At 36.7% G+C, this 15,531-nt stretch overlaps 2 protein-coding genes across 2 annotated transcripts in view; one reads left to right on the top strand and one right to left on the bottom strand.

Annotated features, from left to right (window-relative positions):
• LOC128654570 (sarcolipin-like) overlaps positions 1-1,386 on the top strand; it is a 37,962-nt gene extending 36,576 nt beyond the window's left edge. Inside the window, exon 2 of the mRNA XM_053708556.1 lies at positions 797-1,386. Within this exon, the coding sequence (XP_053564531.1) occupies positions 857-952 (96 nt within the window). The 5' untranslated portion in view covers positions 797-856 and the 3' untranslated portion in view covers positions 953-1,386. The remainder of the gene's footprint in view (positions 1-796) is intronic.
• A 10,362-nt stretch (positions 1,387-11,748) lies between these two features.
• Positions 11,749-15,531, bottom strand: part of ELMOD1 (ELMO domain containing 1) — a 249,110-nt gene continuing 245,327 nt past the window's right edge. Inside the window, exon 11 of the mRNA XM_053708562.1 lies at positions 11,749-12,107. Within this exon, the coding sequence (XP_053564537.1) occupies positions 11,935-12,107 (173 nt within the window). The 3' untranslated portion in view covers positions 11,749-11,934. The remainder of the gene's footprint in view (positions 12,108-15,531) is intronic.

The following is a 15,531-nucleotide window of genomic DNA, read 5'->3' on the forward strand; positions in this document are numbered from 1 at the left end:
TTCCACTACTGGGAGCTAGCTGCTCACTGGTGACTATGTACATATGCCTCTTGTCAATGGCTCTCCAGCTGTGTTCAGCTAGCCCTGAGTATTGCATTGTTACTGCCTAGCTGACTGAGTGTATAACTTGTTTGCAGGGGTTACACACATAGGTATTTGCAAGCAATAGTGCAATAACATAATACTCTAACACATTTAAAACTTTTTTTTTTGCAATTTTCTGTCCATTTGTTACATTAAAACATATACATTTGGTGTGTTGTTTTTTTTAAAGGGACATTACAGCCAAAATGCATTAGCAAAAATGCTTCTAGTAAAAGCTATAGCTGTTTCAAATGTATGAACCGCGCACCAGCATTTTAAACACAGCACTTGCTCAAAGAGCCTAAGGTGCTTGTACAATATGGTAATGCCTCAATTTGTAAATTGCTGACATGATACAAATCCCACTGGTTCTCTGAGCAGCTGCAGTATTTAAAATGCTGATGCACTGTGATGATCTAGCTATGCTTCACAAGCACGTGCAGAGAAAAATGCTAACACTAAATCAGTGGTAACTTTTACTAGAAGCATCTTTGCCAAAACATGTATATTGCAAATTCAAAGATTTAATTCATTTCTGTGCATTTAAATTTTGACCACAATATCCCTTAAACCTTTTTAGCCTTTCTGTTAGCTAAGTAGACTTAATAATGCATGAATCCTCTACATAGTGTTACAATTCACTGCCCCACACAATTTTAGGTACCAAAAGTGTTATCAATGTACAAACTAATTCATATTGTAATGTTTATAGGGTGCTGCCAGGTTGGTGAGACAGAGAGGCCCAGCAAACATCAAACACCCCTCTTGTAAGATGGAACGTTCAACACGGGAGCTCTTCCTCAACTTTATCATTGTCTTGATAACGGTACTTCTCATGTGGATTCTTGTAAAATCCTATCAAAGCTAACGGACAGCTCAATCATTATGGACGGAAAATTTGTGCCACTGAAGAGAAATGTGAAAACACTTTAGTGTATCTGGATGAAAACAGCACACCAATGTTGTACAACACAATCGCTTGTCTTCTCCATGGCAACATTACATCAAACTGCATCGTGCAAGAATGTGTCTACTAAGTTTTCCAACACCGATATGCCCTGAGAATGTTAGATGTCTAGGAAGTTGCGACTTGCAGAACCTTTGTGTTTACTATTCATGAGTGTGTGAAATGGAGTCCAAATGTTGGTGTTTAATCAGAAAAGATATGTTTAGTCTGTTATGGGAATTTGAGTATAAAGGTAACTGCTATATCACAGGGACTGTATATGTTATGATGAAAAGAGGAATGGAAAATGTCATGTCTTTGCCACTATCCAAATAAAAACTCCAGCTAAATATAAATATTACGTTGTGGTCATTTTAGTTACATATGTTCCCATCAAATTAAAAAAAAAATGTGTTACTACTTGAAGCACTGATTTTCAGTGAGCCCCAAAAATATATATATTTGTATTATCTTGACTTTAGGGGACTTAAAAGGCCATAATACCCAAATGTTGAAACACTTGAAAGTGATGCAGCATAGCTGTAAAAAGCTGACTAGAAAATATCACCTGAACATCTCTATGTAAAAAAGAAAGATATTTTACCTCAAAAGTTCCTCAGTAGCCACATCCCATTGTAAAGAATTTCTAAGCTGCATATTAGTATGTCTGTCCTGGGACAGCTGAAAGGATGAGCCTCGTGCACTCTCATCTTATTTCACCAATCAGGTAAAGGAAGTTTACAATGAAATCTCATGAGAGTTAAGTCAAATCTCATGAGATCACAGTAAAAGAGTTCATGACCTCAGGAGTGCTGATGCTGATTGGCTGCTGTTCATTTCTTCATTTTTTTATTTTTTTTACCTGCAGTTGGGAGCAGGTGAAGTATAACTTTTTACACAGAACTTACTCTGCTGAGCTGAGGAGATTGTGAGGTAAAATATCTTCCTTTTTTACATAGAGATGCTCAGGTGATATTTTCCTGTCAGCTTTTTACAGTTATACTGCATCAGTTTCAAGTGATTTAGCATATGAGTATTATGTCCCTTTAAGTTGAATTTTAAGGATTTAGATGATAAGCTGGAAGAAATATTAAATGGATATGAAAGTGAAACTTTCATGATGTCATTTTAAGACACGTTTAAATGTATTTCTCTTGTCAAAATTGTTCTCTTCATATGCATTGCTGAAAATGTTATGTACATATTCTCAGCTGCAATGCATTACTGGGAGCTAGCTGGTGATTGGTGGCTGCACACCAGTGGTGGAAGGGGAATTTTAAAGTTAGTGGGGAGCTTCACCCCGCCCCTTAAATTAAAGCCTTGCCCTCAGATGGACATTGTAAATGATATATTGTATAGTGTTGTCCATGTTGCAAAGTACATCTTTGATGAAAATTTATTTATTGAAATATTTTTTTCAGACCAAGGAACAAGTGTATATAAACTATTGTTCCGCTTAATGTATATGTTGCATCTAAAATAGCACAATTATAAAATATATTTAATTTTTGTTTTGTACACTATAAGTAAAAGGAAATTTTTGCTGATGTGTATTCAAAATTGGGGGCCTTTCTGCCCTACTCATACATTAATACCATTCTTCTTTTGATCTATACTCCCTTTTATGCCATCACAATGTATGGCCATCCAAACCCATAAGACCTCTAACCAGGATGCATAATCCTCCTGACCACATAGGAGTGGGACCTAATAACCATAGAGGGAATGGTTAATGATAAGATGACCAAAGTGCCAGAGTAACATAACACAATTGTGGTTCAGCGTATCCTGGCTCCTTTCTTTACCTTTTGCCTGGACTCTGGAGCAGTGTTACACAGGGTGCAGACTGGAGATGTTGCCTCACAAACATCTGCCCGTGGCTCCACCAGACTAAGCAGACTCACCTTCACAACGGAGCTCTTGACCGCCTCAGACACACTCTGCCTATGTTCAGACACAGTGCCCGGCTTGCTCTGCCTCTTGATGAATTTTCTAATTTTGAACATGTTTAAAATATGTCTGAAATTAGGAAATACACCGTGGCCGAGTAAGCCGGGCATGGCGGCTGAAGTGAGGCAGAGCATGTCTGAGGTAGTCAAGAGCTCTGTTGTGATGGTGAGTCTGCTCAGTCTGATGGAGCCACGGGCAGATGTTTGTAAGAGGCAGTTGACACCAAACCCCAGCCTGCAAGCCTAAAACTGACCTATGTATCCCCTTAAGCTGAGCTTGCAGTATCCATCTCAACTCCACCTCCTCCTGGATTCTCAGAACAGGAACCTCTGCGACTTCAGCACTGTAAACCTCCCCCAGATCCTTTCAGCCAATTGGAGGAAAGTAGACCGTCTGAGCCAAGACGCCCCTTATGTTAATTTATAGGGCAACGTCACAAATCACATAAAGGGACAGGAGGAGAATGTGCAAAGTCCTCTCAGACAGGGCAGATTACAAAAATGCAAGTGCTAGACATTTTTGCTTTATTATTATAAGATTTTTTTAATATTATAACTAAATCCAACCCCATCCCATTCTAAAAAAATAAAAAAAATAGCAACCTAACTGTGCCACCTACAATGGCATTTTATTTTATTTTTTTACCCCAAAAAACTGGTGGGACACTGCCCCTATGGAGAAGCCTCCACTGCTATACACATATGCGTCTTGTCTTTGACTCCTCATATGTGTGCAGCTATCCCCAAGTAGTGAATTGCTGCTCTGGAGCTGACTTTAGCTATGCATTGAATTGTGAAATAACATGCTCTAAGGTATTATAGCATTTTTTTGCAGTTTATTGCACCTTTAATACAACAAACATGTTTAATCTCATGTATGTACGAGAGATCACATGTAACCTATAGCATTTAATTCAAGGTGGTCACCTCGGTCGTGTTATCCAGGTCATTTATCAGTTACCTATACTACAGGGTGTGCAGGAAGGAACATGGTCAGTGCTGCTCCATGTGCTCTCCAGGGGCACAATGCATGTTCCTCCCTGCACACCCTGGACAATGTGAAACTCATAACTGTCCAGGTTAAAGGGATACGAAACCCAACTTTTTTTTCCTTTAATTATTCAGACAAAACATACAATTTTAAACAACCTTCCAATTTACTTCTATTATCAAATTTAATTCATTCTCTTGGTATCCTTTTGGAAAGAGCATCAATGCACTACTGGGAGCTACCTGAACACATAGCGTGAGCCAATGAGAAGAGGTATTTGTGCAGCCATCAAACAGCTTGCTCCCTGCAATGCATTGCTGTTCTTGAGCCTATCTGGGTATGCTTTTCAATAAATAATATAATAGAAGTAAATTGGAAAATTGTATGCTCTATCTGAATCATTTAATGTTGACTTTACTGCCCCTTTAACATGGCCAAAGTGGCAAGTTTTGATGCTGAACATTATTGGGAATATTTTACAGACCTTCGCTATATAAGTAGTGATCCCGTTAAATATATATTAATATTTGTCTATATAAACATTATTATTTGCAGGGTATACTTTTACTTTTTTACCCTTCACTCCTGTAATGCCATGATTGGAAGGGTCACTAAATGACTACTTACTAAGATATATTGGAGCAATAATAAAAAGAGAGAGCATTTTGTTTTTGTGCTGTTGCCTGAACAGAATGATGTGTTAACCGCCTCAGAAAGGTTATCATTAATAATAAATATTTGTATATAGCCGCAAAATTCTGTAGCGCTGGGTACAGAGATGGGGTACACAATAACAAGGATTTGTGATAAGATACAAAAACATAACAGACTTAACAAATCTAGTACAGAAGGAAGAGAACCCTGCTCCGAAGAGCTTACAGTCTACAGATTGAGGGTGCAAAGAAGGTTTGGGGTAGCCTGTAACATGGATTGTAGTTGCAGCAGTAAGTCAATGCAGTTCAATATTTATTTTGGGTAGGATGAAAAACAGATGGTAAGCCTCTCTGAATAGGTGTGTTTTCAAACAGTATCTGAAGTTATATAATGCTGGAGACAGTCTGGTGGAGTGGGGTAGACAGTTCCAGAGAATGAGAGCTGTCTTGGAGACAAGAGAGGGACGTAGAGATAATAGGAGTTGAGAGACATAGGTCAGAGGTTGATCAAAGTGGAGAGGTCAGTGAGTTAACACATAAAATCATCTCAGGCTTGAAAATGAACTAGCCCATTGCGTCAAAGCTAAAAAAATACTTGGGTGCGATGGTTAGCACGGTAAATTTGAAGACCTGCCACTAATGTGGTAAAAAAATAAAATATTACCTACATAACCATTTTGTAGGCCATGTTGTGGATTAACAGTATTAATGCATTGCCATAATTATTATTCAGCACCTTAAAGAACTAGGTTTAAGTTTCAAAGCGTTTAATTTTGATTAAATACTTCATTATAAACTACACATATACAATTAAATTAAAGTATTTTTAAACTGCATAGGCTTTAGATACAATTTAAAAAAAAAATTATGAGTTTTTTCCAAATACTTTATGATAATATAGATAGGAATTGAGTGCAGTGACAGTAAATTATAGGTGATTACAAACCAAACCAACACAACTGTTCAGCACTCAGGTGGATCAGGTACATGCAAGCTGCTAGGGTCTAGACCAAACCCCCAAACAAATAGCAAAACAGTCCAGACTGCAGCAGCACCATTTACTTAAAAAAGATTTATTAAGCCAATATAAGCATACAACATTTGGACCTCAGTCCATAGTCATGTATAAAGATACAACAGTTCAATTCCACAATATATACCTAAAAACACATCCCCTTAATCACATCAGGTGAACACACACCTGTGCACAGCTCCCTCTAGTGCAAGGAACGTCTAATTTTCTGTTCTTTAATCTAGTTGAATTAGACATTAACAATATATACATACACTTCCTCTACATATATATACATAAAGTCACAATAAACTTATATACTTCATTCTTATACAGGAATATGTATGTTATTTAGAAAGGGCCAGAAAGATAACCCATTTAAATCGATATTATAAAATTTTATTCAAGCTGATTATTCAAAAGACAGTCCAGTCGATTTTCCTGTTTATACCACCTGGCCACAAAGTTCCTCATTCATAGATCCAGTAAAGTTCTCTCTGTTTCAAGAGTTTTTCTCTATTACCCCCCCCCCCCTGAGCTTTTGCACATGATCTATTATTTGAAACCTTATTTGACTAAGGCTGTGTCCTGCTGTCAAAAAAATGATGTGCTACCGGTGCATCCATTATTTCAGTTCTGATACTGCTTTTATACTGGTTCATCCTTTCGCATACTTTGCGGGTGGTCTCCCCTACATAGCCCCACCCACATGGGCATTTAATTAGGTACACAGCTTACTCTGTGTTACAGGTAAAATACCCTAAATGTAGTATTTCTTGCCAGTACATGGATGGGTAAATGTAGGACCACCTCTTACTAGGGTATCTTTTAGGTTTTTAAACCTCTTATATGCCGGCATGGGGTATTCCTGAAACCCCCTCACTTCTGTGTTACATCCACTCAAAACCATCCAATGTTTACATAAAATCCCTTGTATCTTGTTCAGCTGGGAATACTGACTTACAAAGAGCATCCTATTCATCTCCTTATTCACTTTCTTCTTCTGCTCTATAATTTTCTGTCTAGGGGTCTCCATAGAACTTTCAATGCCTTTTTGTATCAATTTTGGTGGATATCCTCTCTTCAGGAAAGCATGCCCAATCTTACTCAGCCTTTTTTGTGCCAGCCCCTCATCTGATACAATGCGTCTCACATGCAAAAGATGGCTTTTAGGAAAAGACTGAGTGAGAGTGGGTGGATGCGCACTGCTGTAATGTAACAAACAGTCAGTCTCTTTTCTGTACAGATCCACTGACAAACCCTCTGCTGATTTGTAAACCTTGGTATCCAGGAAGTTAATACATTCCTCGCTGTATACCAGCTTAAATTTGATATTAAGGGTAGCTCTATTCAGGTCAGAGAAAAATTCTTCAAGAGTTCCAATGTCGCCCATCCATACTCCGAAAACATCATCAATATAGCGGCACCATATTTCAGAAACAATGGGTGGAATGTATTAACTTCCTGGATACCAAGGTTTACAAATCAGCAGAGGGTTTGTCAGTGGATCTGTACAGTAAAGAGACTGACTGTAATAATTTGTTACATTGCAGCAGTGCGCATCCACCCACTCTCAATCAGTCTTTACCTAAAAGCCCGTTTTTGCATGTGAGACACATTGTATTAGATGAGGGGCTGGCACAAAAAAGGCTGAGTGAGATTGGGCATGCTTTCCTGAAGAGAGGATATCCACCAAAATTGATACAAAAAGGCATTGAGAGTGCTATGGAGACCCCTAGACAGAAACTGATAGAACAGAAGAAGAAAGTGAATAGGGAGATGCATAGGACGCTCTTTGTAAGTCAGTATTCCCAACTGAGCAACAAGATACAAGGGATTTTACGTAAACATTGGAAGGTTTTGAGTGGATGTAACCCAGAAGTGAGGGAGTTTCAGGAATACCCCATGCAGGCATATAAGAGGTGCAAAAGTCTAAAAGATACCCTAGTAAGGGCAGATATGGGCCTGGGCAAGAAAATGGCTCAGGGATATATCAGTAAGAAGAATAATGGGTGTTTCCCATGCTTAAACTGCACTAACCGCAATAATATGATACGTGGTCCTACATTTACCCATCCACGCACTGGCAAGAAATACTACATTAGGGGGTATTTTACCTGTAACACAGAGTATACTGTGTACCTAATTAAATGCCAGTGTGGGTGGGGCTATGTAGGGGAGACCACCCACAAAGTATGCGAAAGGATGAACCAGCATAAAAGCAATATAAGAACTGAAATAATGGGTGCACCGGTAGCACATCATTTTTTGACAGCAGGCCACAGCCTTAGCCAAATAAGGTTTCAAATAATAGATCATGTGCAAAAGCCCAGGAGGGGGGTAATAGAGAAAAACTCTTGAAACCGAGAGAACTTTACTGGATCTATGAATTGGGAACTATGTGGCCAGGTGGTATGAACAGGGAAATTGACTGGACTGTCTTTTAAATAATAATGATAATATTTATTTAAATGGGTTATCTTTCTGGCCCTTTTTCCATAATATGAATATTCCTGTATAATAATAAAATGTATAAGTGTATATATATATATGTAGAGGAAGTGTATGTATATATTGTTGGGAATAATGTCTAATTCAACTAGTTTAAAGAACTGAAAATTAGAAGTTCCTTGCACTAGGGGGGCTGTGCACAGGTGTGTGTTCACCCGATGTGATTAAGGGGGTGTGGTTTTAGGTATATATTGTGGAATTGAACTGTTGTATCATTATACATGACTAAGGACTGAGGTCTGAAACGTATGTTTATATTGGCTTAATAAATCTTTTTAAGTAAACGGTGCTGCTGCAGTCTGGACTGTTTTAGTAAATTATAGGTGCAATTTCTACCACATACGTACAGATTTGGTATGCATGGCTTAAAGTGATGAAAAATTCCAGGCTTTAAGAATGTTGCAATTAAAAATATATTAGTGTACAAGCAAACCCGCATAATGTTTTTTTTTTTAAAGTGTATATATAGTTTTTAATACAAGATATATAATCCTCCTTTGTATCTTCTGTTCCTTCACCCCCTTCATTCCCTCTTTTGGCTGGGCTGTGACATAGAAAGCAGTCCCGTCCACTCTCTACATAGGCTTCTTAAGGGCTTTCAAAGGGCTGGAGTTCAAGAGTGTCATATGACACACACACCGATTGGATGTTCATTGGAATTGTCAACAAGGACTGGCATAACATTGTAATAGAAACATTAATATAGGCATGGATTTACCCCTTTAAACGGATAGATGAAAAAGGTACACATATTTTTAATGGCAAAGCTTACATATATGGCATTTGATTATCTAATGTTTAATATCACTTTAAGATATTGGTACCAATAACCCATTCATTTTCTTTATTTATTGTTTAAAAAATTGTAAAAGTTTCTAAAGGAACCACTAAAACGAATGTTATTGGAATGTCATGAAATTTATTCAAATGGTTTCACAATCAGTAGCTTGAAAGTCAGAAAATGAGTTTTAATAAATGAGTATACACGGCATCATGAAAGCATATTGAAAATGACTGACATTCAATAAAAAACATGGTTATGCATAACCTAAAAAAACAGATTTTTAGTGTCAGAGAAACATTTTATTTTCGCTGGGTCCAGTTAAAGTCTGTATATGATTTTATTTATCTATTTCTATTTAAAGGGACCCAGAAACTGCTGCACTCTGAAGCTTTAGTCACTGGCGAATAACCTAACACTAAACGTAACAGAAGATCACAGATTCAGAACTTTCCGCCTAATTTTTACAGTTCAGTAATATAGAGGAAATCTCAATATTATCAAGTGATTACTCTTTACTACTTAGTAATTATCCCAATAAAAAGCTCTATATTTAATAGTGTAGGAGTCTAAAAGACAAGAAGTACACCTCAAGATTCAGTATAACACTATGGGGCCGATTTATCACGGCCTGAATGGGGCCGTATACCCTTGTTTCTGTGCGAGCCTTCAGGCTCACCGGAAACAGGAGTTAAGAAGCAGCGGTCTTAAGCCTCTGAGTCTGCGGACATCAATCTGCCCGATCTCATACGATCGGGTTGAATGATACCCCTGCTAGCGACCAATTGTCCGCAAATCTGCAGGGGGCAGCATTGCACAAGCAGTTAACCAGAACTGCTTGTGCAATGATAAATGCCAACAGCGTATGCTGTCGGCATTTATCGATGTCTGGCGGACATGATCGCTACAGCAGATCATGTCCGCCAGATATTTGATAAATCGGCTTCTAAGTCTTGCATATTTCAACACAGGATTTAAATTTATATTTGCTTCATATGACAAACTTTTGCTATATTTCAAAAATAGAATCTAATTTCCTCTGTATATTATTTTGATTGGCCAATTAAAAACTTTATTTAAAATATATTGCTTTAACTTTTGATAGAGCTGGTATTCCTAAAATGTTTTAGCTATGTTTTTTATTTATTTATTTTTATAAATGTATTTTATGCTAAAATAAAAGCATATTTCATGAAAGTTTGGGACTAAACAGTGCAATTACTTATTTTAACCCTTTGGATGCCGGAAAGGGATGTAATGTATTCTCTGGCAGCCAATATGTGTTAGTTTTTATTTATTTTATTTATTATCAGTTATTTGTAGAGCGCCAACAGATTCCGCAGCTAGCAATCTGATTCCGCAGCTAGAGATGGGCAAATGTTTTGCAACATTCAAAAAATGAACCGAGGTTTAACATTCGTTTGTTTCAAATTTTGAATGTTTGTACATCATTCTAACATTTGTTTAATGTAATAGTATTAATTTTTGTAATAATTTGATTTGAATTATGTAATATTCGCATTTGAAAAATTCAAATTTATATATTGCTAATAGTATTTCTTATGCTCTCTTTAAATTTAATATTCAAATTATGAAATATTCGAAATAGAAACATTTGAAACAATATATTTGTATCTACTATGTATCAGTTTACTAAATTCCCTACCACATGAACTATTGAACTTCTGAATAGAATTTGTAAAATCAAATATTACATTTGAAATTTTGAATGTGGATATTTGATCTATATATTAACATTCGAAAAGAAAAGTGACATTCGAAAACCCGGAGAAAAACATTTGATTACCGAATTTTAATGGATTTTCTTTCTTAACAACATTCGCTTGTCCAAAAAGAATTTTCACAGAACTATTCATTCTACCAAACGAATTGCACTTTCACCACATTCGCCCATCCCTATCCGCAGCGCTATAAACATAGACATGATATGCAAGGTAACATTTATAGGGAACAAGTGGATAGAGTTAATAATTAACTTGATTATTTACAAATATAATATAATTGAAATAAAGTTAACTGAATAAGTGTCTATTAAAAATTATTAATAAATGTAATTAACCCTATTCCACTCCATTTCTTGTAATTACTCTGTCACTGGGGTCAGCACTTCCAACCATTATGTGCGTACAGCCAAGTATATGCGAGCTTACCACCTGTTAACGAGAACAGCCTGTGTGCGTAGGAAAGGAGTGGTAACTTAAAAATAAAGCATTATTTTGTTAATAAAGAATATTGGAAAAATACATATAATGTGTTTTCTCTTCAAACACTTTCATGTCCCTTTACGTTAGAATTCATACGTTACAATAATGCTTTTGTCAATAATTCTGCATTATAACATTCATATTGCAACCAGTAGCCAATTATTTACACAAAGGTTAAAAATAAAATTTTGTTAAAGAATAAAACAATTGCAGATTTAAAAAGTCACCGCCATTAGCATTGTTTAGTCTTAAATGGGATTATGCCTTTCATGATTTTTTAAAAATAATCAACGTGGTACACAAATTATATACCACACAGTAAACAAGCATTTTTTTATGATGACTGTTTCCTACAGATTTTTATATTTAATATAGCAATTTTGCACTGTTTTTTTTCATTTTAAGTTAGGTTAACGGCAGTGCCAAGAGATATAAAATGTTTACAATACAAAAGCTGGCTTGTTTGAAGAACAACCTATGTTCGATAAATACAATTTTTTTAATGATCAACTATGAGAAACCTTCTAAAAAAATAGAAAACTCTTGTGCTAGATGAAAAATATAACACTGCTTATTCCGCAATATGCGCACCCATCAAATGTGAATTTACTAAAAGCACTAGTATGAAGAAATGTTGTTTTATAATAAAAACAGATATGAATACTTTACCAAAAAAGCATGCATACAATCGCTGTGGTCAAACAGCATGTGCACTATGATCAAAGCTGTGAGTTAACACAATAGTGAGGCAGTGATTTGGAATAATCAGAAAACATAGAACACTACATATTGACTAAGCTCTCAGATGCTGCAAAGTGAGGGCACAAGGCCATATCCGTGTTCTGGAGTTGTTTTAAGATGCGTTTGTAAAACTTGTTTCGCACACGATTAAACTCCATGATGTCCAGAGGGTCCTCTTCAATCCAGAATTTGTGAAACTCATGCATCAGAAAGCCTACAAGACAAGATATAAAACCTTATAGGGAAGATAAATAATTTCATCTACCTGTAAAATGAATAATAAAGTAAAATAAGACATTTTACAATATAAATGCATTATTCACTTTGCCTGCTTTTGCTATATACCTCTGCAAAGAGTGTCTGCATTATAAAGTGAAAACAATAGTAGATCCAAGGAGTGGTAAAATACCTACTACATAATCCCTCCTAAGGTGAAGCTATATACCTATGGGGGGCAGTGCCTAGTGTCAAAGAAATGATACAAAAAGATAAGAGAAAAAAGAAACACAATTGGGCACACTAAGTACTATTGGGGTAGTGGTATGCAATCATTAAGGGGACGAAATGTGGAGGGCTCAAGGAAAAATATAACGTTAATTAATACATTAAAAAAAATATATATGACATATGTAATGCTCCCAAAGTGTAAGGATGTCAATTATATCAATAAGTATACCGGATTAGAGCAATAATTAGGCTTGCACAGACCTGGGTAATTGACCTCATTCCACAATGCACTGAGACATAGAAAGAATCCCTATTATAATTATGTTTAGCCAAAAGGGCTCTAACTATATACTGTCACAGTGCTCCTGGGTGGTAATTAGTAATTACTGGGTATTGCCGTCTACTGTAGAGGATGGTATAACCAAACCTAGTATCAATAAAATATAATGTCCGGTATTATGTAACTAAAAGTTACATCAACGTCTATTAGAGGCTCTTATTTAATCATGAATACACTTTAGGGAGCAGTGCGAATGCCTGACGTATGTTTTGCCACTGCTTTTTCAAAGGCGCCGGCCGCCCCGCACATCCGTTCCTTTACTGACACAGGTAGCCAATCATACTGTAGAACCTATACGTCATCGTTCTTTCTAACCAATTGTAATCTGAGGTGTGTCAAAACCTACGTTTGTGTAAGTAGTGTCCAAACAGGGGTTGGATTTGCTTCACACACCCCTCTGTGGTGACCAATAGAGTTCGTAGGAGTAAGAAAGTAAACAAAACATAGGTTGATTGTATTGATCATTATGTCAGGCTACATGATCATCCAATATAATATTACTGGGATTACATCTAAGGCGGTATACAATATACCCGTCTTTTTAACATACTATATGTAGCCTATGTTGAGAGAAATAAGTGGTAAACTTTTATTGCAAAAAGATAAGAGAAATAAGAAACACTATTGGGCACACTATTGGGGTAGCGGTATGCAATCATTAAGGGGACGGAATGTGGAGGGCTTAAGGTAAAATATAACTTTTATTAATATATTAAAAAAAAGGTGAACAAACACTTAAAAACAATTAAAAACATATAACATATGTAATGCTCCCAAAGTGTAAGGATGTCAATTATATCAATAAGTATACTGGATTAGTACAATAATTAGGCTTGCACAGACCTAGGGCTCGATTTATCAAGCCTCTTCGGCTGCAAGTTCTCTCAAGAACTTGCTCGCCGAGATTTATCAAGCAGCGGTCACTAGACCGCTGCTTCCCTAACATCTTCGCCACCTCTACTGTGGCGTATAAGCGCCCCTGTACGCCTCAGCATTGATAAATCTAGCCCCTAGTAACACAAGACCTTTTAAAAATCACTGACAATGACCGACACAACTTAAATGAAAGAAAGAGAAAGGCTTTAAAAGAAATACAGGACTGGAAAGATGTGGTGGTGAAGCCATCTGATAAGGGAGGGAATATAGTGGCAAAAGGACAACTGGGAGATCCAAAATGCTATAAAAAGTTATGGAGTAACCCGACAGGAGACTTTGCCAACCAGTATAGAAAGATTATCAGTAATGCAAAAGAAGATCTTCTGATATCAGATAAAGAGTTCAAATTTTTACAGGTTGACAATCCAAAAACTGCAACTTTGTATTTACCGAAAATACAGAAAAACCAGGTTATCCCCGGGAAGACTCTGTCTCCGGGATGGGTAGCCTATGTGAACAGGCATCTAGATATCTGGATACTAGACTGCGTGACATCGTTCTCACACTTCCATCGTACATTCGTGATAAAAATGGATGTATTGAGCAAAATTGAAGAAATTGTTCTGGATGACAACACTTTTATGGCCACCTGAAAAGTTGAATCTTTGTACACCTCAATAGACCATGACTGGGGCTGCCATGCAGTTGAATACTTTCTGAAAATGGAACAAGTGGTGTGCCCACGGAAAAATCTAGAGGCATCACGATGGGCATGGAATGTGCGCCATCATATGCAAACATATACTTAGGGTGGTGGGAGCGAGAATTGGTTTTCAATTACATGAATGAACCTTTCACAGAGCATGTATTACTCTGGCTGAGATACATTGACAATAACTTAAGCCTGTGGAGAGGTGACAAAACACTTTTGCATCAGTTCATTAAGAGATTGAACAATAATGATATCAACCTGAGACTCACCCAAGAGATTAAGAGAAAATTAAATTCCTAGACCTAACCATCTCTAGATATTTGTATGGTAAAGTACAGACTAATCTTTTCCACAAGGAAACAACAACAAATTCCATCTTAAGCTGTGAGAGTGTATATCATATGACTACAAAAAATGGTATACCTTTTGGTGAATGTTTGCGCCTACGGAGGAATTGCTCTGATGTGCAAACTTTTAATGAGCAGGCAAAGCTTTTTAAATGCCAACTTAGAGGCAATATCCAAATAGGATTCTTAAAATGGCATATCATAGGGCTCTGCATACATCTAGGAGCAACCTCATACAACCTAAACAGAAATTAGAAACTGATACACCAGTAAGGTTTATTACAACCTTTAATGATGCCCATCAACAGATTATCCATATTCAGAATAAATATCTGCATATCCTACATACTGATGAAGATATGACTAAAAGTGTAGGAGAAAAGGTGGCCATTAGCTGGAAACGAGCACCTACAATAAGGGATAAGATTGTCAAACAAGTGACAAAGAGGAATGATGACTTAAGAGGCACATACCCATGTGGTACATGTTAATTATGTATATACATGAGAAATGTCAAAGAAATTGAGATTTTCCCAAAGGGGAAAAAATGTATAATGGAAGTACATAACTGTGGGACAAATAACATAATTTATTGTCTAGAGTATAAATGTGAGAAAAGATTTATAGGGATGTCCACAAGCGAGCTAAGAGTGAGGCTTGGAGAGCATGTAAACAACATAAAAAAATGTGAAAAAGGATCTGGAAAATGATAAAAAGATCACAACTGTTGCTAAGCATTTCCTTGATTTCCACAATTGCAAAACAGAATTGAAATTTTGGGTCTTACAACGTGTAAGACTAGGAATAAGAGGAGGAGATATGGAGAATGTCTAGGAATAAGAGGAGGAGATATGGAGAATGTCTAGGAATAAGAGGAGGAGATATGGAGAATGTCTAGGAATAAGAGGAGGAGATA

Source organism: Bombina bombina, chromosome 3 (genome assembly GCF_027579735.1).
Source record: "Bombina bombina isolate aBomBom1 chromosome 3, aBomBom1.pri, whole genome shotgun sequence".
NCBI classification, from domain to species: Eukaryota; Metazoa; Chordata; class Amphibia; order Anura; family Bombinatoridae; genus Bombina; species Bombina bombina.